Source organism: Rhamphochromis longiceps, linkage group LG18 (assembly GCF_057381845.1).
Source record: "Rhamphochromis longiceps isolate RC_006_pf linkage group LG18, R_longiceps_female_GT1.1, whole genome shotgun sequence".
NCBI lineage: Eukaryota > Metazoa > Chordata > Actinopteri > Cichliformes > Cichlidae > Rhamphochromis > Rhamphochromis longiceps.
The window spans coordinates 9,119,236-9,143,830 of record NC_140574.1 but is presented as its reverse complement, the minus strand read 5'-3'; the positions used below and the strand labels follow the sequence as shown (position 1 = coordinate 9,143,830).

At 40.5% G+C, this 24,595-nt stretch overlaps 1 protein-coding gene across 3 annotated transcripts in view; it reads right to left on the bottom strand.

Moving 5' to 3' along the window:
* The window catches only part of cadm3 (cell adhesion molecule 3), a 123,660-nt gene that overhangs the window by 7,174 nt on the left and 91,891 nt on the right, over positions 1-24,595 (bottom strand). Inside the window, exons 5-9 of one of the 3 annotated variants that reach the window (XM_085390435.1) lie at positions 15,977-16,147; positions 15,320-15,410; positions 4,562-4,734; positions 3,757-4,182; positions 3,309-3,329 (exon numbers count right to left, since the gene is read on the bottom strand). In XM_085390435.1, coding sequence (XP_085246561.1) covers positions 3,309-3,329; positions 3,757-4,182; positions 4,562-4,734; positions 15,320-15,410; positions 15,977-16,147 — 882 coding nt within the window. The remainder of the gene's footprint in view (positions 1-3,308; positions 3,330-3,756; positions 4,183-4,561; positions 4,735-15,319; positions 15,411-15,976; positions 16,148-24,595) is intronic. The other 2 variants (XM_085390433.1, XM_085390434.1) reach the window with 2 other exon arrangements.

The window sequence follows — 24,595 nt, the reverse complement described above, 5'->3', positions numbered from 1 at the left end:
AAATGACAAGAACAGGGGAGCAGAGAAGACTTGTCAATATATAAAACCCACTGAGGCAAAGTTTCAGAAGACAAAGACAGGGATGTGAAAAAGCCAGGCGAAAGAAAGAAGGCCACTGAGTCACCTTAAAAATTGTTTGCAGTCTACAAACCAAGTACCAATCACTTCGTGGGAACCTTGCGGGAACACACACAGACTCTTGATGTTGGCTGAAATCCTGACCCCTTCAGCCGTGGTGATTTCACTGTGACTGATTGATTTTATGCTCCTCTTTGAATTAAAATGTTCGGTCTTGAGAAATCCAAGGCAATGCACCAAACTGTACCAGAGTCCCAAACCTCCAGGGGCTCCCAAAGCCCCAGATTCTGCTTTTAGGATGATTTGATTAAGTATACATTTATCTAGCAGATTCATTCAATCACGGAGGATTTAGAATGAATATGTTTCATATACTCTAGCACATTTCAGAACTTCTTGTTGTTAATTTTAAATCATTGACATTCCATCAAACAAGTAATGAGTAAGAGTTCTTCATAACTTACTACAGTTTAAAATGATTGTCATGTATTGCAGGATAGTAACACTTAGCTTTTTAATGATTTAAAAGCTGTATTATGAATATATGTTTAAAAAAATATATACAAGTTGAAATTGCAGTGCAACCAGAAAATGCAGCAGATAATTTATTTGTTGCATCTTTTGAAGTTTATGATTCTTCAGTTTAGTTTTAATCCAGTACTTTGTGCAGTATTTGCCTCTGTATTTCCTTTTTCCCCCTCCTGTGTCAAGTTTATTCTTATGTCTGTGTTTCCCTGTTTAGTTGTTTTTACCCATTTAGTGTTTTGCTCTGCTAGCTAGTTGTGTCTTGTATTTAGTTTTATTCCCTCCGTGAGTGTTTTATATTGTCTGCACCCGCGTCTTGTTTCTGTCCAGCTGTGTCTAATCCCCATCAGCCCTCATTGTGAGCTAATATAATCCTATCATTCCTTTGTCCAGTGTCACAGAGTCCGTTTACCCTCCCAGTCTGTTTTCTGCCAGTCTGTTATTCCTGCTTCCTTCTGGATTTCTGTTACTTTGATCATGAACTTTATTGCTGGACTGCGTATTTTCATTTTACTTTTTCTGTGTCTACATATCGGTATCTGAATCCTGAGTTTCCTTCTCTCCACAGGAGTTTGCAAGCTCTGCAGACTCATTACACATAAATAGATTTCCCTAACCATTATGTGTAGTTATCTATGAGTCCTTACTAAGATAATATGACACAACAGTTTAAAAATAATCTTGTTTTTTATTGATTGCTTATGCTCTACACGACTCTGCTTGGATCAGCTTGTTGTTGTGTTTGTGGTGTTCCAAACAAATGCTGCCACCAGGGAAGTTGCAGGCCACCTTCAGATAGACAAACTATGCAACATCAACACCTAGAGATGAAGGCTGCTTCTCACGTCTCTTCTTTATTTTGTTAATCTTCATTTATTGGCCGTTATAACAGCTGACACCATCAAATCAGCAAATAGCTCAGCCAAGTCACGCTGTACATGACATAAAAGAAGTGTCATAAAAATACAGGAAAGACCTAACGGTAGCACTTTAGGATAATGTCACACTATTAAGCATTTGCAAGATATTATAAAGGTATTAGCAAGTGCTTAATTCATCATTCATATAACATTACTCCTCGTTAGTATGCCATTTATAAACACAAATATGTTTGTCCATCTGTTACACCAGTAACACCTATCATTGCTACTACATAACAGCTAGTAACAATGATAATCATGATCATAGTCATAAGTATTTATCTGTATTTTTTAAACGTCAAACTAAGGAGGAGTAATGCTATATAAATGATGGATTAAGCGCGTGCTAACGCCATAATAATGTTCATAATTATAAAAGTGCTAACAACTTAACAAAAATTTCATTTATGTAGCGTCTACACTTCAACACAATTATTTCAGAACAGTTTTTCATTTTTCTTTTTTTCTTGACTTGGGTAAGTTTCTGAATAATGTTCAGTTGACTTTAAGAGAAGACATCCTTTTCTCTTCTTTAAAGTGTTTTTTTTTCTGTTTGTTTGTTTGTTATGTTTTGAAGAGATGAAGGCTTTTCAGCCAACAACAGAAAATTTTGAGTTCCTCTTGTTGCCTCAAATCAGCCACTTAATCAACTTACTCTTCAGAAGAGAAAGCGATCTAAGTGGAAATAACACAATACATCAATCATTTCGCCTGGCTTTTTAGAACTGATCAGACACTGGGTGTTCATTATTTGAAAGTCACTTAGGCAGGAACAACTGAAATGCAGCGTGTCTTATACCAAAAAACACAAAAAACACACCTTAAAAAGATATTAGAGGAATAAAAAGGAACGATTTTGGAGAGGCTGTTTTTTTACCTGGCAATCAGCAAGTTAAAACAATGTGGAGGACAAGCTATTTTTCTTTACACTCAATTGGATTGCAGAACAGAGACACTAAAGCACAGCAATAGCTACTGTCAACCAGAAATAAAACTGAAAGTGAACATGGAAGAAAAGAACATTTTACAACCAGCTGGGTCACCAAAGGATGTAGTGAAGGGCCTTTTTGTAGGAGAAATATATTTCAGCCAATTGGAGACGTGAAGGGCCTGACAGTGGTGAACCAGAGGCCAGCTCTAGACAAGAGAATGGGAGAAAAGAGGAAAAGGGGAAAGCGGAGGGTAGGACTCTGTACGTCGATCAGAATAACACACAAACACAGAGAGTCGGGCACACACTCTGGTTGGCCAGCGTGGAGGTGAGAGAGGGGCATGCTGACGAGGCGAGACTGAGAATGAGCCCATAAATCCTGCTGTCAGCATCAAAGGAAAGCAGACAAGACCCAAGAACACCTCGAAGCCTGACCCCCCTCCCTCCTTGGTACGCGCACATACACACACACACACACAGAGAGAAACACACACAGAGGAAGTGGAACACTGTGTAAATGACTTGTACCACTTAAGGGGTCATGCTAGTCTGTGTGTCTTTGGGAGATAGAAGTGAGTGTGGATGTGAGTGTGTGCAGCACGTGGGAATGGTGGGTACTTGTGTCTGGAGCCAGTCTGTGTATGTATGGGCAACAACAAAGCATTATGTGGGCAGAGTATAAAATATTCATCCCTCTACTCACAAGTTCAAAGTGTCGCCAGACTACTTTTTCCCCCCAGAATCACAGACAGTCAAAAACAAAACTACAAAGAGTCAGGCGGACAGACAGGTGGACGAAAAGTTGGAACGACAGAAAACAAAAAGACCACAGGTGACTGGTGGAAAAGTTATACCTGTAATGTTGCGTGCTTCATCTTCAGAAGTGGATGGGTGGATGGATTGTTGAATGTATGGATGGAGGGAGGGATGGTTGGTGGTTAGGTAAGTGGAGGAATGTTTGTTAAGGAAGAGATTTGGGGTTCAGGATAATCAACGGGAGGAAAGAGGAAGACAAGAAAAAAATGTGAAACAGCTGTGACACAGCCAAACAAATGCCATTTTTTCCTTTATGGAGTGCTCCGTCATTTCCTTTGTTGCCACGCTTTTTTCTGTGTTTGCGTGTGTGCGCGCATGTAACACAAGGTCAGAATATTTTTGACTGCTACACAATTCAAGATCAATTTTTGGTACAGCGGGAAAACATAAGAAAGCTTCAAACGTTTTGGATTTTCTCGGTTATATTAAGATTCTCGCATCTCTTTGCTTACAGGTGTGTGTGCGTAAGTGTGTAACTGGTTTTACCTGTGAAAGTGTTAACTCCATTCAGCTGGACTGAAACTGGGGGCGTAAGGGAGGAGGCAGGGGATGAGTAGGCGGGAGTGGCAGTGATGCTAGAAGAGCTGGTGGAAGGAGGAGTTGGGGATGAAGTGGGGTGGGGGGAAGAGGAGTCTGGAGAGAATGGCAGGTTGGGGAAGAGAGCGTTGGAGAGGGTCATGGTGGAGGATTCAGAGATGGTGGTTGACACATCAGTTGATGAAGGGGAGGAGTTTGAGGAAGAGGAGGTGGTGAAGGGGTCAGTAGTGGAAAAGGGGTCAGAGTAAATGGAATCAGAGCCAGAGCCGAAGAAGCTGTCGGTAGGAGAGGAAGATGGGAGGGAGGAAGAGGGGGTGAAAGATGAAGAACCAAGTGAGGGAACTGTGACTTTTGGGGAGTCTGGGTCCATGGGATCTTTGAGGAGGTCGAGAAAAAAAATGAAGCGCAGCAGGAGAAAAAAACGGGTGAGCAAAGCGCAAAAACGACCACGAATTGAATGAACGGGTCACATAAAAGCAAAGGGAGAGAAGCGCAAGAAATGAACGAAAGCGGTTGGATGGTTGTGGTCAGGCGCGGTTGGATGAGAAAAAAACAAAAAGAAAAAACAAAGAGAGGAGGAAAGAAACAAAAGAAAATCAGAAGAGAAAAAAGATGGAAGTACAAGCAAAGCCACAACAAACAAAAGAAGGAATAAAAAAACGTGATGAAGAAAGAAAACATCCCAGAGTCCCTCTCCTTCCTCTTTCTGTCACCACACATCCCTTTTTTCCCTCTTTTTGCTTTTTCTCCTTACCTTGCACCAAGAGTGTGTACTCCCCCTCGCTGCTTCCAATGCCGTTGTCAGCGTGGCACACGTAGACGCCATTATCTGATTTGTTGAGCATCGAGAAATGCAGGACAGCACCATCAGGTTTGGCCTGTAAGGGGAGCCCTCCATCTTTCTTGTCCCATGTGTAGATAGTGGGCCTGGCAGACAGAGAGAATGAGAGACCTCAGCTGAAACATATACAGTCTGAACAATCAAAAGATTCTACAGTGATGAGAGAGGGGAGCTGTGACAAGTGCTTCAGGAGAAAGAAAAAAAGGTTGAGCGAGACAGGCGAAAAGAAGGAAGGGTCAAAGGAGCGGGGAAACTGGGAGGAATAAAGACAGAAAAAGAAAAGATAAAAGCAGGAGAGCAGAGCAGAGGAGACACGAGGAGAAACAGGAGGAGAAAAAAGGAGGGATAGGGAAGTTGTTGCAGGAGACAGCAAAGTAGATGAATAAAAAAGAAAGATGGAAAAAATAATGGCACGGCTTGAAGAAGAAAGGCACTTAAAAGCGACAGAAAGAGAAGAAGACAACAGAGTGAAGATCAGCATTTCAAATCAGGCTGCGCTAAAAAATCCATTCTGCATAACAGATTGTGAACGAGAGAGATAGCGAGACGAGCTTTGATAAAAGAATCAATTATGTAAATGTGCAAGTCCTTAAGCACTGTACAGTAATTAGGATGACGGGGAGTCTGAATCGGGCACAGACCTGAATATACTGGACTGATTAATCACTCTTGGAAATGTGAAAAAACTCCTAGCGACACCTAAAGGTGCGATCCGTAACTTCACGGCTTTGGCCAGGTTGGCATTCGTACGCTAACTGTAAATGGCAGGAATAATGAGCCTCTTTGAATAAGCTACTTCAAACCAGTATTTAAAACCTAGCTGGATGAGTCGCAGCTGTAAAGGAGTAACTCTGTTGGTCTTTGCTGCTGGGTAAAATTCTCCAAATGGCTGAAAGCTAATGAAAAACACAATCTGCTCCCTTGACACTTCCTGCGGAGATAACGCTTGGAAAGACCAAGTGTCAAAGTTTCGAGTATGCTTCATTTTAGGCAAAGAAATCCTAACAACCCTGAAGGGAAAGCCTTTCAGTGCCCCGAGGCAAATAAAAGATGATTATTCAACCATAAAATGTTTAAAAATCAGCATGTCGTTTCAGTGCATTGTGTGGTTACCTGCAATAAAATGTAATCTTCTGTTGTTTTACACCGCTTCCAAATGCTTGATAATGTGCAATTAACCGAACAATTAACTCCACATTTACAGGCTGTGACTCGTGTAGTAATATTAAACATAATGCTCGATATACGTTTACGTACAGCGGGGCAGCTTAAGTGGAGAAAGCGGATTGGTGAGATCACGATAATGATCTGATAATTCCCAGCATGCAGGTCTAAACTCTGCGCTTTATTCTTGGCTGTGAGCCCCGCTTAGGTGGAAAGTTTTCAATTAGCACACATGCATTAGTAAACACTGTACAAAAGTCATGATACGCTTGAAGACATTCCTTATTGCAATTATGGGTACTTTGGAGCTGCATACGCCTCCCTCTCCCAGTTGTAATCATTATCACTGAGAAGAATGAGCGTTTGGGTATTTCTGCTAAATTATTAATATAAGATTTGTTAAATTAAGCTAATTTATAAAATCTTTGTAATTCAAGAGTTATTTCAACCGAACATATCATGTCAACAGATAATGGTATTTTTACAATTAGAGATTATAAATGGATAAGCCTTGTGATTTTTTTATGTTGTTTTTATTTTTGATTAAATCCCAGAGACTACACTGTTACTCTCGCTCTTTCCAACCCACTCTGTGGCGCTCAGTCCCAAGGTCACTGTTTCCTGCAGAATATAGACAGCCTTGAAGCTGCTCTAATTACCTTTTTTGTATTAACAATGGGTGAAATGATTATGCTACTAATTTTTTTTTTCTGTTTTCATCAGACAGACAAATTCAGCAGTTGAAGCTTGCAAAGATTTGGAGGATTTAGATGCTAAAGAGCCACAGCCGACCCTTTGGGAGTTTTTAGAGACTAAATCAGCAAAGGTAAAAGAACATCGCTCAGCAGACGGGGCATACAGACTCAACTTACAAATGAATGGCAATGTTGCTCTGTGTGTGCATGTGTATAAATAAACTTCTGTTTGACAACCTGTTTGCTGTAGAAACACAACAGCGGTATTTAACTTACAGCCAGTGGGCCAAACTGGGCCCACCACAGGCTGCTGGCTGGTGCACTTATTCATTAAATCAAATTTACTAAAGAGGCTCCAGCTACGTTTAATGTTGTTTGAACTCCTTCAGTTTAGGGCTGCCACGATTTGTCAATTAGTCACGATTACGTCGACTATCAAAATCGTCGACGACTGATTTAATAGTCGACGCGTCGTTTGAAACTTTGTACGATCACAAAAGACGCAGGAATAAGTGGCAGGATTTAAGAGTGTAATAACGGACTGAAACAGAAGATGGCAGCATTGCATGTACAAGGATGTCAGCTACCGTTAAACCCCGAAGAAGAAGAAGAAGCAGCTGTGTCCCAGAATTCATAGCGCGGCCCAGCGCAGTTTCCAACAGTGGCGGCAGCTAGTTAGTTTTAATGTTACTCTTATTATTCTTTCTGGGTCACAAAATAAACGTTTAACATATTTTCAGGCGAGAATGTAGCTGTGTAAACCTCAAATATCTGCTCAGTTTATCAGGACACCACATATTTTCAAAAGCGCTCCGACGTTTTCGGAGACGTCTGTTACCCACTAGCTCGTTAGCGAGCCGGGGGCTAGGCTCACTAGCGCCGTGAGAACACCGGACTCCCCGCAAATCGTTTTCAAACCCACTGCCGTCTTTCGCTACTCAGGTTAAATATATATGAGTCACTTAGATAACTTAAAATGTTATTGTTTGGCTTTTTTTTTTTAGTATTTTATTTGTTCCTGAGTAAATCAGTTTGTCTGAGATTAAAGTTATAGTTTTTACACAGCTGAATAAACGTCAAGCAGACAGCTGATTATCAGAAGTGTGAGATGCTCCAGAATATACTCCAGTGTCCTGTTATATTTTAGATAGCAAGGAGTTTATTAATCTTCACCGAAACAATCTGCAAACTTCATTAAAATTCAATAAACTATCATCTTGTCTTTATTTTTAGTTAGCACAGACCTTAAACACTTAAAGCTGTAAGCCAGGGGTGCTCAATACGTCGATCGCGATCGACCAGTCGATCGCAAAGGTAGTATTGGTAGATCGCATGGCATTAAAAAAATAGATGCCAGCCTATCATCCATCCCATCACTTGATTGATACAGGGAAGCCAGTCAGATGACAGCAGATTTTTTCTGACGCTTAGGTCGCTGCGCATGCGCAAACAGCGGCGCGAAGTGTAGTAAAACTGACAAGCTAGTCAGCGAGTTAACTCCAATTTTTAGCTCTCGGTTTTTTCTCTTAAACCTGGCCGTCAGCAGCTACTGTCCGGACTATGCATCCCTGGCTGATTCAATTCAGTGCAAGTCATCAGAGTAAACTCAGGTAATGACAAAAAATTTACATAGTTAATTGTGTTGTGAAATATTGGATATTGCGGTTATGCATGTATATACATTGTAGATATAAAGAATCCTCAATATATTTATAAATAAGTATATGTTTTGGATTTTTGTAGTGGGTAGATCATTTTGACTTGGTCATTTTATAAGTAGCTCACATGCGGAAAAAGTGTGAGCACCCCTGCTGTAAGCTAATGATAGTTATATAAGAGCAGATGCTGCTGGTGCAATAAGCTGTAGTTTTACGTCTAATGGATGATGATCTGATTAGTCGACTAATCGCAAAAATAATCGGTGACTAGTCGACTATCAAAATAATCGTTTGTGGCAGCCCTACTTCAGTTGTAACCAAAGCATTTGTAACTAATTCAGATAATAAATAAAGTAAAATATGTGCTTTATCCGTATCCACAGGCATCATATCTATGCTTCCATGAAATTAATGCAGTTTAAAAGTCACTAAATCTGAAAATAAAATTGATGACTTGGAGGCCTTTTAATCATTATTCACTCTTTATTTATTTAGTGCTGTTAGGATAATTAACTGGACCCTGATTTCCTGTCATTTAAAAAAAATTACCCCCAGGCAAAGAAGTGTATGGAAAGGTCCTCAAGGCTGAGTATACCTGCCAGCAATGTGGCTGTATGTTAGTGACAAACAGTGCGCTGCAAATGCTACTCCTCATGTCTTTATACTTTCCTTCCAAGCAGACTTTCTTGTATTTTTTAAAGTGGTCTTAGGCAATAGCTCTCGAGGCATTTTGATCTTTTACGGTTTTTCTGCTTTTTCTACTCACTCTCAACTCAGTTGTTGTACCTGATCTTTTTCAGAGGAATTTTGGGAATTACAAATCTGTTAATGTAGAATTTCCAGATTATCTGTACTTTACTTGAGTATTTTTTTTTACGTTTACTAAATTTTTTAAACAAATATCGGTACTTTCTACTCTTTAGATTTTCAAAACAGACTTGTTACTTTCGGTTTAACACATTTGAAGGGAGTTTTTATTTCATGTCACTGCGGGCCTTCAAACATTAAACACATAAAAGACAATCCTAATAGCATATCAATCACCAGGGGTTATTGCATTAAAAAAAAGATGAAAGAGGCAAAACCATACAAGCTATGCATAATTTATATTGCCAGTCAAGGTGGGCCGGCGTTTGTTATTTTCTTTGAACAAGTGGAGATGTTTTTAAGTTGTGTTCGCAGTACTTCAGTACTTCTAGCTAACCCTACAGAAGAAGAGCAAGTACAAAGGCAGTAACATTTTTTGAGTGGCAGGTAATTTCAAATGTAACATTATTATCAGCTCAACAAATATCAGCAAGCGCACAAAGTGTGCAGTTTGTCGCACAGTGTGTCTGCCTGCTAAGGGTCCAGCTGCTGTTCTTCACAGGGAGAGAAAAGAGTGCAAAATAACTTCACTCAAACAAACAGAGTTATACTAACTGTGTGTTATTGGCAGGTTGCATAGTGGATGTGGTGTTCCTGGTTATAGTTAGGTTACATGAAGGATAGCAGAGATTAATATGAATTTTAGCTGATGACACTTAATTCACTGAATTCCACCTTCATACCAACTTTATACTGGTATAAAGACAGAATAAACAATGTCGGTGTAGAGGATAGGAATCAGCCAAGATAGGACTGCTTGCATCTTTTTGAATACAGTTGTGTAACTCCACAAAGGTCAGCAGGAGCACAGATCAGCTCATCACAGCCTATATACTAAAAGAATCTACTGGAGCCCACAATATAAATTATTGTAAGCTATTATTCTTTTCCCCACTGTGAGCCACTACACCTGAATAAAATTTAGACTAAAGTAAAGTTTATATTCCTGTTTGCTAACATTATTTTATTACATTAATATAGCACAAGGTTCAGTTGCACAAAAATAGCTGATAGAGAGGTCCTAAAAATGACTTTTTACTTTCTTGCTCTGAGTACATTTCAGAGCCTGTACTTTTTCACCTTTACTTGAGTAAATAATTTAAATCAGTATAGAATATCTGTACTTTTGCCACTTCTGATGAACCGGTGTCTACGCATAGCAAACAACAAAAGAAACTATTTTCAATCTTCATGCATTTAACTACTAGCAGCCTGTTGCACAAACAGCAGGCTGCCTCATTTAATATAAAATAAAATGCCAATGATAACACATTGTGATTACCATGAAATAGTACTTTTGCAACAGTAAGGTGATTTTCAAAGAGTTCCATCCATCCATCCATCCATCCATCCATCCATCCATTCGCTTCCGCTTATCCTTTTCAGGGTCGTGGGGGGCGCTGGAGCCTATCCCAGCTGTCATAGGGCGAAAGGCGGGGTACACCCTGGACAGGTCGCCAGTCTGTCGCAGGGCCAACACACAGGGACAGACAACCATTCGCACTCACATTCACTCGCACATTCACACCTAGTGACAATTTGGATTAATCAATTAACCTATCCCCACAAGCTGCATGTCTTTGGACGGTGGGAGGAAGCCGGAGTACCCGGAGGGAACCCACGCAAACACGGGGAGAACATGCAAACTCCACACAGAAAGACCCCGGCCTGATGGAGGAATTGAACTCAGGACCTTCTTGCTGTGCGGCAACAGTGCTTAACTTAAAACCTGGCACATCTCTGCAGCGTGTCCTTTAAAAATTTTGAGAAACTGCACAAGTATAGGACAAATGAAGAGGTCGCAGTGCAAAAAGATACCTGCAGCAGATGAACATTATGTAAAAGTCACATCTTTAAAAAATAGGAAAAAATCCAGCGAAGACCTGACACAGGACCAGAAAGATGCATCTAGTCCTTAAGCTGATTCCTGTTTGCCGAAGCCACGTCAAAAATGTTCTCGAAATGATATTGGCAAATGAATGTGCTAAGTTACACAAAAAACTGGACTGAAAATCTGTGAAAAACATGCCTGGATTTGGATCCAAATGAGAAATTTTTAGTTGAAATTTTTGTCATGATGCACAGTCATGAAATGTCAGGAAAGAGGTACAACAGTGAGTCCCCACAGCCATCTGTAAAAAACACTGTCGTAGTTTGGAGCTGCACTTCAGACTGTGGTGTTGGGGATCTTGTCAAAATTGATGGAATTATGAAAGCAGAAAAGATTTTGATCCACCATGCAATACCATCTGGAAAGCATCTGATTGGCAACAACCTCATTTTTCAGCATGACAATGATCCCAAACACACTGCCAACATAGTAAAAGCAAACCTGGATAAAAACAAACAAACAATGGAACAGTATCAGTCATGGATTGAGTCTCCCAAGGGCTCAGCATTATTGAAGCAGTGTGGGATCATCTTGACAGAGTATCGAACAAAACACAGCCAACATCCAAATAAGAGCTCTGAATGTCCTTCCAGAAGCCTGGAGAAACTATTTCTTGAGACTACTTGAATAAATTACAAGAAAGTGTGCCTGAGAGAGTCTATGTAGAAGAATAGAGGTGGTCATACCAAATATTGACTTTCAAGCTGATTAGAATTATAGTATGAGCTTTGTTTTTGCCTTGCTTACTGCATTTCCATCTATGTTTGCATGTCTAAATAAACTGCTGCACCTATTTCCCATTTTCCTAGCAACATATAAAGAAATAAGATGTGGATCAAGACTTTTGCACAGTACTGTAAGCTATATTACGCTTTGGCTACAAATATTTGGTCTTTTTAAGAAAACTGAACTACAGGACATGGACGGCCTTGTCCGTTAACAAGCCACAGGTTAGTAATCTTGTAACGTGTCACCTGCTGTTTTCTAAACATAGCCACAACCTTGCAGACTTAAGGAAGCTTGCAAGCATTAGGTCAAGGTTATGTCAGGCTTTTAAGCTGTAAACATGTTAAGTGAAAAGTCTGGGGAGAGATTAACTCAGTTATGTGACTTGAAGAATAGAAATGTAAAGCGATTGTGAGCACTACCCCGTGTTCCTGATCAAATAAATGGGAACTATAATAGAATGTAGCGCACAAATCCTTTTCTCTTCTATTAGAAAGTTCTTGCCGCTGGGTGTCAAGGAAACACAGTATAGAATTTGATACGCTGTTATTCTTTTGAACCTGACAGTATGTGACCACAGAGAGAAAAGTGTGTATCCTGGAATAGAGTGTGACATTCATTGAGTTTGATTGGGGCGGGCGGTTAAAAAGGAGGACAGGGAGCTGAGTGGCTGGGTGTGTCGGAGGAAAGGTGTTGTTGCAGTGATTGGGTTTTGACTGACAGCTGCAGGGGCAACCTGTATCTGACTCGATTGGACACTAGCTCATCCACAAGCAGCGGTGCACATAACTGAGCACACTCCCCTCTCTCTCCCTCACACACACACACTCTTGTTTGCGCTCCCCCTTTCTGTCTTAGTCATTCTCTGCTTGTCACCATATCTTTCTGTCTCCCCTCTGCCCACGCTTTTCTCCGCTTACCTCTCCCCTCCTGTCAGTTTGTTTTCCTTTCCTCTCTACCTTTATTTTCTTTGCCTCTTTTTTTCTCTCTTCACTTCTTCTGTGTGTGTTTTTTCCACTGCCACTCAGCAGTCATTCTTATCTAAAGCCTCTCCATGTACTCCATGTAAATTTTTACAGTGGGTGATCCCAATAGGAGCACCCTGAACGTTTGCCCTGTCAAAGCCATTTCAAAGTAGACACTGCAGATCCATTTATTATAACAGAACAAGACTATTCCTTATGCAGAACAAACATGATTCAGTGGACGGTTGAAATGTTTCCCAAACAAATGGATTTCTAGCATTGGTGGTCCCCTGACTGTGGCACACTCTCCATGCCTTGCTTCCATGCTGCCTATAATTTATCCACAACCATGCTGCCTGTTACAGCACGTACATGCAATGACAGTCACCTCCTCCTCCCCCGCCCCCTGTGCATTCCACCTGCCAATCAAACTTACCAGCTAGTCTTCTTCCTAGCCACTCCTGTGATGAGCTGACAGGGAAAGAGAATGAGTAGGGAAGGGATGACAGCAGAGTAGAGTGGGAGGGAGAGTGAGGAGGGGAGGGATGGGGGGTTTAGAGGGAAAAGGTGTGAGGAGAGATAGATGAGAGTTATAGGAAAGGACGAAGTTAGGAGGAGGAGGTGGAGGAGGAGGAGGAGACCAAAGGGTGGAGGCATGACAAGGCGGAGAGGCGCGAACGAGCTATGAGTGACAAGGCGGCAGAGAGATACGTGATGATGGAAGGAGGAAGAAGAGGGAGAAGAACTACAGATCGATGGAGATTCATCTATAATGCAGAAAGGCCAGGGGAAAGTGCTTTTGTGTGGGCAGGATTTAAGACGCGGCTTGCAGTTTGTTTCTGTGTGCATGCGGGTATCAGAAAAAACATGTACACGCTGTATCAGTGAACACACCAGAGCTTGTTTGAGCAGATTTTTGTTTTTGTCCGTGTGTGCTCGCACACAAGTCCTGTTTGAACAAGAGACCATTTGCACAAGAAGGCATCAGAAACCGAACATGTTAATTTTTGATTGCTTACAAGTGTTTCTGTGTGTGTGTGTACTTACTGTGACTGCTGTTACCCGCATAATTAGTGTGAGTGTGCGTGTGCTTTTTTTATTATACGATTGTGTACCTATGCTGTGTGACCTGACACCTTTACAGTGAGAAAATGTGACAGTATTTACACGCGTGTCTGTTTCATTGTATGTTGCTCTAAAATGCCTCAAAATTCGATTGAGGTCCTCCACACAACCAGGGTGAGAGCTTCGATTACAGTAAAGCCAGCCTGAACTGTTCATTACAGGCAGAGCTCCCATCCATATATCTTACAGTAAAACAGGCCAAAGTGCTATATAAGAGGCAGCATTTATCTGAATGTGGTCATGAACTCGGGTTTACTAGACAGGAATCATGTCAAGCAATTGCACTTACTTCAGAAAAGCTACAGGCACTCCACAAAAGGCATATAAACCCTGAATTAACTGTCAAGAAAAAAAAATGGTAGCACATGTTGAAATTTTAGAAAATATTTCTGCTTTAATGATCATTGCAAGCAGGAAGAGGTGCAAGGAATGCGACTTAAAAAGTATTTTTTGACATCAAATACAATGACATCTCGCACCAAGAGTAAAAGCTGATGTCTCTTAACCATGACCACTAATGATTCTATAACCAATCGTAGCACTGTTACGTCTTTATTTAGTCCATTTTAGCCTGCCTTTTTTATTAATCCTTTATTTATCCAGGCAAAAAAATCTCATTGAGATTAAAAATCTCATTTCCAAGAGAGACCTGGCATCATGGCAACAGAGACCTGGCATCATGGCTTTTAAAGCCCACAAAGTAGAGATCAGAGTAACACTTACGCAACTTTAATACCAGGGTGGAAGTGTGAAGCTAAGTGGTTGCAACACCTTTAACTTTGGGTTTTTGTTTGTCAGCGACTGATCATATTAGTTTTAAAAGCTTTTCGGTAACTACAACAATAGGTGAATCCATTAGTGTCGACATTCAGCGGTGATCCTGCTGTCTTCAGTTCAGTAAGAGTGAATTCAGCCTGTTGCTCGGTCTAACCTGTCAGGATCAGTTGAGCACAAAACTAGCAATTATTAGCGTTGCATAGAGAGATGGTAGTTCAGCATCCTGTTATGTTGGACTGAATTATTAGTTACTGATAGTTAAACCTTGAAAAAAAAAGGTGCAACTTGATTGCTTTACCGCTCATTCAGCGGGATTCTTCGGTTCTAAAAGAGTCACTGTGATTGTCGTTTTTGTGATGTTTTTGTGTCTTTCACAATCATTTTTTTCTTTGTTCTGTGACACACTGTGAATCACAGCTCAGCATACAAGAGCGCCATCAGTCACAAGTGGGAGGAGCTTTACTGCCAATTCAGTCAATGACAAGGTTCACTCACTCCAGTCATTTAAAAATATTTCAGCTGTGAATCATTGAGTTTGGGCAAAGAGGAGAGCCTTGGTTTTCTCGCAAGCTGCTGGAAAATGCTGAAACATGACCATGACATTATGTGCTACATAGTTAAACCAGATATAGGATATTGTTTGGGATAGTATCTTTTTTATTCACTTTTTAAAATATTGTTGTTCTGACTAATAATTGTGCCTCGAACGGGGTACGTGTGACTGGGTGCAAGTGGTGTCTAGACTCCGGCTAAATCAGAGAGCACTGTATGTGTTTAAGCACTGAGGAATCTGTTTGTCTTACTCGGGGTTGCCGTTGCCGACACACCGAAGAGAAAACTTCTCCCCCTCTCTAGGCAGAGTGCTCTCAGGGTGTATCATCACGTTCGGGGAATCTGTAAGTGTACGACAGACACACCCACAAATATACACAGAGACACAAATTAAAGTTATATAACAGAAGACTTGTAACCGTGCGAATATGCACAATCCCATTCATCCCCATCTCCATCTCCTCCCATCTGCATCCTGTAGGCGTCACCATCTCTCTGCCTCCCACTATGACATAACCCCTTACACAACATCACTTTCCACCGGCGATGCAGTACTGTCATATTTCCCACAGGGTGGCAGCAGTGACACAGACTCCATAACTCCAATTATAGTTTCATTTTAGATGATAACCCTCTCTCCTTAGTCACTGTGACTCAACTCTGGCTAAGTGCACCAGCAGAGGAAGGTGAATTTCCTGTGTGGTCATGATTACAGGCAGCTAATGTGGAATTATTGGAGCAAAGATCAAACCGAAAAAGGGGAAAATGGGCTTATACTGCCCAATAAAAGAAAAGGTCAGGATAGAAATAAAGAAACAGAGCAGTCTGAGGTTTTCCACTGCTTCTCACCCATCCCCGAGTAGCTTCTGTACCTGCCTTCCTTCCCCCCAATTTCCCAGTTGACTTACACAACACCCGCAGAGCCTGCTCGCTCCTCTTGTCCCCCGGAGAAAGAGAGGGGTGGTTGACGGCGCAGGTGATGAGCGTGTTGTCATCGCTGGCGCTCACCTCCAGGGTGAGCTCGCTGCTCACGTTGTACGTGGGGTTGCCATCAACAGTCTCCACCACCTGTGGACCGCCTGAGGTGAAGAGAACAAGAAGAATACGGTTAGGAGGAGAGCGCCTGCATCTCAACCTGGCACTGGTACAGTAGTCTTGAACAAAAAATTCACACAACTCACAAGCTATGACACAGAAAAGGACTTTGCACTGTAATTAGGATGTGGCGGTTTCATGTGCAGAACGACAATGACCCCCATTTGTTCCCATTAAATGAAAAATGCTTTTGCAGTTACCTTGTGCCCTCGGGTGTTTTGTTCTGCGATGTATCATTTTGTTCCGCATACACTGTATGTCTGACAATCCATTTCAAACCATATTTTAGCAATGTGAGAAAATATCATTGTTTTCTCTCGTCATCATCATTTCTTTTCCCTGCTGACTCATTCAGCAATGCATAAATCATTCTGTCCAATAAGACTTCACATCACAGAGAATCTTTGTGTTCAAAATAATTAGCTTATGGTACCTTAACCAGAGCAGGCATTAGTGAGTCGACAGAAAATTACTCAACAACACTTATAATTGATCCATATTTTAAGTGATTAACCAAGCCAAATCATTGCACATGTTCTTCTTTGTCAATAATAGGATGTCAATCGAAGACATCTTCTTTCCACTGTTTGAAAATAGTCTTATAATTGTTAACTGCAGCACCACATTTGTTCCATTTTGCAATCAACTACTGTGGTTGTGGTTGAATTTCCTCAAACTCATCCATTGACAGTTGAACACATGGAAACTGTTTCTTCTGGCAACACTTCTTTTAAATTCTCATGTAATCAAAACACATCTCAAAGCTTTGTATCTATCCTCACATGTGTTTTCTGTAAGGGTAAAACTTGCACAATGGCAGCTCCAAATTTCAGCTCTCTTCAGCACCCACAGCCACTGCAATGTAACATCAGTAAACTGCACACAGCACTCTCATGTTTACTAACCAGGCCAGTCTGTGATGTTTCATGCTGAAGGACACCAAAGGGACAAGAGAGGCTAAAGATCTAATGCTGCTAAGTCCAGCTTTCTTTGGACTCGCTTGCTCGCTGTTGCTTAGGAGACGGATTGCATTGCATATGATTTGATCCATCACTGTAGACAGACAAGCAACTGTACTGAAGCAAAGAATTTATCCTGGCAAATAAAGAGCATCTGCAACATCTTCCACACAATCTGTTGAAGCTCTATTTCTCAATTTAAAATGATGAAACAGGTCAAATATTATAGAAAAACTTTTAAGTAACAATATGCTCCGATTTGCATATACTGTAGAAACATTTCAAAAGCTGTTATACTTCTTTCCTTTAAATTCATGGAAGCTGCCACGAAAAACTGTGCTGAAGAAGAACTGGGCAGACGTGCCTGCGCCTGAGCGAGCAACAGCAGCATCGCTGCAGTCATAGTATGAAAGCATAAACACAGTTGAGTTGTTGTCAGCCAGAAATCGCATTCTATTGTAAGAAGAGATATCAAACTGGGTGGTCAGACCGTGAAAGTGGTTGGTGAATCTGGGAAAGTGGACCAGAACCTTATCATTTACTCCTGCATGGGTTGACGCACACACTCACACATGCACGCACAAGCATGGGCACATGTAGGTCAAGCTCATGAATAACATATACACAGCGGAGACAGATAGTGGCAGGAAAGAGGATTGAAAAACACACACCTGTTTTTTTTTTGTTTTGTTTTTTCCCCCCACTGTCTCACACTTTCTCTCAAAACCTCAGATATTATAGACACCTCCCTCTCTTCTCCTTCCTCCCCCAGAGAACTCTTCAAATACCACTGAATCTAATGACATCTCTCTTTTTATTACCATGACCAGTCCTCTGACCCACAGAGAAAATTAGTTTACTTTCCAGGTGCATTTCAATAATCGTATGCCACTCTAAGGAGTCACTTTCTGTCTCTCTCACTATCTTCTCTCTCTCTCAATCCACACACAAATACAGGCAGTATATTGCCTTTATTAAAGACCACAGATCTCCAAAACCAGACTTGGGAATGGTGAAGCCCTATTTGTTTACTCCTTGACTCTTGTGTACAGTATTTTTGAATTTGTGCAATTGAGTTTTAATACGGTTTTTGTGCCCAAGGGGTCATGGTACCGATTCAACATATTCATTAAGGAAAAAACAAGATGCAGTCAGTTTAAGTGCTTTTTCCCTAGACAGCTGTGATGCACATTTGCCCATAATTCACATTTCCTCAGTTCATTATTAGATAATCAGTGCAGATTTGCATGTCAGCTGCTGCAAGCAGAGCAATAACCAAATCAGACTGGAAAATAGCAAAATATTTTGCTACATTGGATTATGCATCAGCTAGCATATTCTAAAGGGTCAGTTTACCAAGAACCTGAAAATGGCTATAATTATTTAATAGTTAAAACACTTTGTTCATCCCTTTGAATTCAAGTCTTGGTTGTTTTATTTCAGAGTGATTGTAGCAACATACAGAGACACTCTGAAGTCTTTTTAACTGTAACACATAAGCATATCCATGCAGATCAATTTGTTTTGTCCCCTTGGTCTGTGATATTCATCTTGAGGACTCCTGTCTCCATCCATATAATGTGAACTTTAATAGAATCTGGTGCACACAGCATTAGAGAGCGAATCTAAAAAGAACAAAAAATTCTCCGCAGAAACAAGGTCCTCGTTACTGTTTCTCCAATTAAAGTGGTTCATAGTGGAATAACTAGGATGTTATTTCTGGAAACATAGGTCATTGTTAAATTTTTTAAATATTTTACTTCTGACTGCTGTGGGCATGAAACTCTATTCATCATCACCGAACTGAAGATGAGACAGAAATCTTCAGACAAACTCAAAACCTGAACAAGATAATGGATATAATATGTACTGAAAGCTGCTATAATGAGTACTTTTTCTATTAACAATGGCCTACATGACTCTGTGATTGGGGTGGATTCTAGCAGGGAAGTCTCTCCCACAATCTGGGAAGCATTCAAAGCTTATCTGGGGTGGGGTGCCTGTAACTCAGGCTGTAGCCAAATATCATCAGGAAACGTACCCAACTCCAAGTTGCACTCCAATGTATTCACTGGAGTGTGAATGTTAGATAGAAAGCACTTAAGCATAGAAAAAAAAAGTAGTTGTATGAATGGGTGTGAATGGATGAATGACGCAAGTTGTAGAAAGTAGAGTAGAAAAGCACTGTATAAGAACCAGTCCATCTATCTTGGAGAGCAACTGGTCAACATGGGAGAGTAATCTGTTGCTATAGTTTACCTGAGCATTATGGCTATTGTGAGTACCAGTGTTGGTCAAGTTACTTGAAAAAAGTAATCAGTAACTAATTACTGATTACTTCCCCAAAAAAGTAATCCAGTTACTTTACTGATTACTTATTTTCAAAAGTAATTAATTACTTAGTTACTTGGTTACTTTTTAAACACACGATTTACAACCAGAATAGATACTAAAGCGATAGCTCTATCAGCCCAATTCTACTTTTTCTGCATAATCCATCATACAAAATGTAATCAAATGGAAAAGTCTCGTTTTTTTAAACTTGTTTTATCAGTTTTAATCTTTTAACTTTATGCATCAAGCAAAAATTTAATTATATGCACCATTCTCTGACTTGAAGAAATTAGTTTAACATTTAAACCTATTTTCTGCACATTCCAGCACATAAAATAAAATATTTTTTGTGTTTACACTCAGTCTTTCAAATAGATGCAAGTAAAACACAGCAGAAAATAAATAAAATCAAAGACTAGCGGTCCTGTTGCTCTATTTTCACCTGTAAAGCAGGAGTGGGGTAGGCGGAGATGTGCTCTGGTGCAGGTGTGCCGCAGCGGTAGGGATGGGTATCGTTTAGGTTTTATCCGATACCGGTGCCAAACCGGTACTTTTGAAACAGTGCCGGTGCTTAAACAGTGCTCGAACCGGTACTTAAACAATGGAAAACACAAACTTTGTCCTGAAACCTCTCATGTTTAGCTGTTTTTTTGTAAAAAGATAACAATGTTAGTCTTCTTTGCAGCTATAGGGCATATATAGTATCACTCTTGGCTGGAAGCAGTGCTTAAACAATGGACAAACACAAACTTTGTCCAAAAACCTCTCATGTTTACCTCTTTTCCACTTTTCCTTTAGTCATTTTAGCCTTTTTTGGCCAGGGTGAAGGGAGTATCTGCGCATTTCTCGGCTTTTAACAAAATGCTATATGTCGCCAGGTGTTTCATCAGATTCGAGGTGTTACCTCGTGTTACCTCCTTTGCACAGCATCACAGTATCAGCTTAAAGCACTTGTTGCAGGCTGCTGAGTTTGCATCTTTTCCTGTGAAGTACAGCCAGACTTTGACCGCTTCGCCTTGGCACCAGATACCGGTACCCATTCCTACGCAGCGGTCAGTTGAAGAATCCGCAAGTTTCTCTGTGAATTTCCCATTACGTCGTTGCGCACTCGGAGCATGTTTAGGGGGTTTTTTTCGGTGTAAAAAGAAGTTTTCTTCCCACGCACAACGGACGCTAATGTTTTTGTCACTTTTTATGGAATCAAACTCAAAGTAAGGTCAGTACTTCCACGCTTTAAACGCTGCATGCTCATACTCTCTCCCGCACTCGATATATGATCCATTGTTGATCTGCACACAGCTGTTGTCACAAACTGTTAGTTGTAGGCCTGAGAGTGTGTGTAATTGTTTAGAGAGAAAGGAATTTATGGACACTGGGGGTCTGCCTGCCATAGAAGGCGACAGGAAGCTACAGTTGGGGGTTGCTGATGCTGATGCTTGTACCTTTAATAAAACTCATAATTGTTATAAACTTAGAAGTAGGTTTGTAGGAGACTCTCCACCTTATCTGTAAATGTAAGACAACAAGAGGCCAATGGCCCAGTGGATGCAGAGTGGGAGTCTCAGTGTTTGTAATATGTTAACTCTGTTTTCTATGTTGTGTGGAGGAATTTGGTGTAGCTTGGGTGAGGAGATTACATTTATGACCGGCAGGAAGTCACGTACACAGAGACACACACACAGTGCTTTGACTGTTATGACGCACCCACACCCACATGCACACTCACTCACGTGCACTCACATAGACATACGGGTACGCGCACACACAGGCACTCACGTGCTCGTGCATACACACAGAGACACAGAGTTTGCAGCACACCGTGGGGGTTTTATGACGGGGTCGCGTCTATAAAGCTGACTGTAACAAACAAAGGAGTGGAAGATTTGCAGAGGGACACCGGCCTTGCACATCTCCCCTTCTAGAAGATGCATGCTTAAATGAAGATGAATGAAGATGAATAAAGGTTTTGTGAAAAAGGACTACTGAGTTCCGGTGCCGTCCCGGAATAAAAGAACCGGGGTGAAACTGATTTCGTAACACTATGAAAGCGAATCCAGGTTTGCTATTTCTTTTGGCTCCATCAACCAACATCAACTTTCTTCAGAGTTCGTTCTTCTTTTCCCCTCACTGTTATGGTGGTTTCAGACAGTGTTCTCAATCTTTGGGTTTGTATAACATCAATGAGAGGAGATGTCCTTAATATGGTCACACCAAGCACAGCAAATCTGCTGTTAATGATGGGCGACCAATGAGCAGACATTTGGCTTAATGAAAGTGGCAAAGAGAGCTAAAACAGCTTGGTTCAGACAGAAAGGCAGCACAAGTGTCTGGTATACAGTAAGAGCTAGCTCTAATTTCTTTATATTTTGCCAGGAAAGTGATAAATAAGAGCAGCAATTCATTAAAACATGTGCAAACTTAAGTGGAAATACATTATATAAGGCAAAAATAGAGTACGTATAATCTCAACAAGCCTGAAAGTAAATATTTGGTATAACCACCATCATTCTTTAACACTGCCTGAACTCTATTAAGCAAGCTTTCTTGCAATTTCTTTAAGTAGCCTTCATAATAATGAAGTAAATGATGAAGCTCTTGCCAATTAGGTGCTTTCCAGATGGCATTGCATGGTGGATCAAAATCTTTTCTGGCTTCATAATTCAATCAGTTTTGGCACGATCCCAAACACGACTGGCTGAAAAGCAGCTCCAAACCATGAACTTGACAGTGCTTTACGCTCACTTTTGCATCTCTCTCCTGACCAATACTGATGAACATTAAGACAAAACAACTTCAAATTTGGATTAATTACATCATTAGAACTGTTGCCACTGATTTAGAGTTCAGTTCTTGAGTAATTTGACCTACCTCAGCCTGTTCTCCACATTCCCTTCCATGAGAATGGCATCCTGTGAGTCACCCTGCTGCTAGCATTTATGCCCGTTATATATTACATGATTCATTATAATTAACAACAGTTTAAAAGTTAATGTCACAAAATACTTCACAAAAACACAAAATAATTACAAAAACATCTCATACGATCAAAGTAATGCCTTTAATGACTGCTAAATCTTTCAACTAAATCTTAATATTCAGTGTTAGGAAAAGTGTGTGCAGCATTCTGCTTCATTAATATTTAAGCTCAACGATACTCCAGCACCTGCTAAAAATTTCATGGGATACCGACACTTTTCTATAGAACTCGTATTCCTCGATTAAAAAAAAGGTGGCCAATCGGCACATCCTTGAAACTAACTTCCCCCAAGGTGGTGATGCCATGCAGATGAGGTGGTGGAGCTGCTGATGCATCAACCCTCAAGCGTCCAATCTGCTATAAAATAATCATATTATGAAAATCAAACAACTGGATGCAGCAATTACTGTGACCAGCGTGTTTGGGACTTCATGGCTAAAGAAGCGTGTTTGTGACCAGAAGGTCCAGATTAGAGCGGAAAAAATTATTAAATGAATCCATTAGTTCATGGACCAAATGTCCCAAAATCGCTGCTTTCGTAATCAAAGAAATTAAGCTGCCAGTGAGATTAAATTGTTTTGTTTGTGCTAAAGACAGACTCGACTGTGTGGTGTCCTTTAATTATTGCGCTGGGAAAATGTGATATTATCAAATCAAACTGTGACTTTTTTTGTTTGAAAAAAAATTCCACTGATAATAAATAAACTGATAATTTAACATTTGAAAACATTAACGGAGGAAAAACGATCATCATTTTGCCAATGCTTTCACTTTTAAACCTAATTTTTTACAATATGACTTTACAATATCTTAATGCGTATCTTGAATCATAAGGATGATATTTTATTTTCAATATGCTACGAGTATTTAGTGACTCTTTTTAGACAAAGGTGCGAGCAAAATTAATCCATTACTAAAAAAAGAAGAAAAACAGCTCAGTTCAGTGTGGGGAGCTAAATGAAATTAGTGAATAAGTTCTCTTATTCAGTAAGTACTTTACCCCCCACCACAACCAGTTGAGCTGATTATAAGACTCCAGTTTCTCAAAGGTGTGAAAATACATGACTATGAATAGGAAGAAACAAATGCTCAGCAAAAAGCCTTCCTGTGAAAGAGTAGAAGGTTTTAAAATAATCGAAACAGTCATCAGATTTAATCTTTAAGTGGATTAGGTCCAGAGAAAGCACTGAAGTCTGATTTAAGTGTTCATATGAGGTCATCTAATTTGGAAAGAAAGTTAATTAGTCTTGTTACTGAATTACTGAGTGAAGCTGATGGGATGCATCTGTCTTGCTGTGTCCATGTGTGTCCATATTCAGTGGTTCAGATGACAAAGTGCTATACTCAGGTTTAAGATATAGTATTTCCATTTTCTTCCACTTACTAGTTTAACTTCACTTCAATTAAGTTTTTACTCAGAACCACTACATTGAAAAGGACACTATTTTTTCCCATCTGCAGTAATTTACAGGGAGTGCAGAATTATTAGGCAAATGAGTATTTTGTCCACATCATCCTCTTCATGCATGTTGTCCTACTCCAAGCTGTATAGGCTCGAAAGCCTACTACCAATTAAGCATATTAGGTGATGTGCATCTCTGTAATGAGAAGGGGTGTGGTCTAATGACATCAACACCCTATATCAGGTGTGCATAATTATTAGGCAACGTCCTTTCCTTTGGCAAAATGGGTCAAAAGAAGGACTTGACAGGCTCAGAAAAGTCAAAAATAGTGAGATATCTTGCAGAGGGATGCAGCAGTCTCAAAATTGCAAAGCTTCTGAAGCGTGATCATCAAACAATCAAGCGTTTCATTCAAAATAGTCAACAGGGTCGCAAGAAGCGTGTGGAAAAACCAAGGCACAAAATAACTGCCCATGAACTGAGAAAAGTCAAGCGTGCAGCTGCCAAGATGCCACTTGCCACCAGTTTGGCCATATTTCAGAGCTGCAACATCACTGGAGTGCCCAAAAGCACAAGGTGTGCAATACTCAGAGACATGGCCAAGGTAAGAAAGGCTGAAAGACGACCACCACTGAACAAGACACACAAGCTGAAACGTCAAGACTGGGCCAAGAAATATCTCATCTGCATCCTTCAAGAAAAACATGATTTTCATGCAGGACAATGCTCCATCACACGCGTCCAAGTACTCCACAGCGT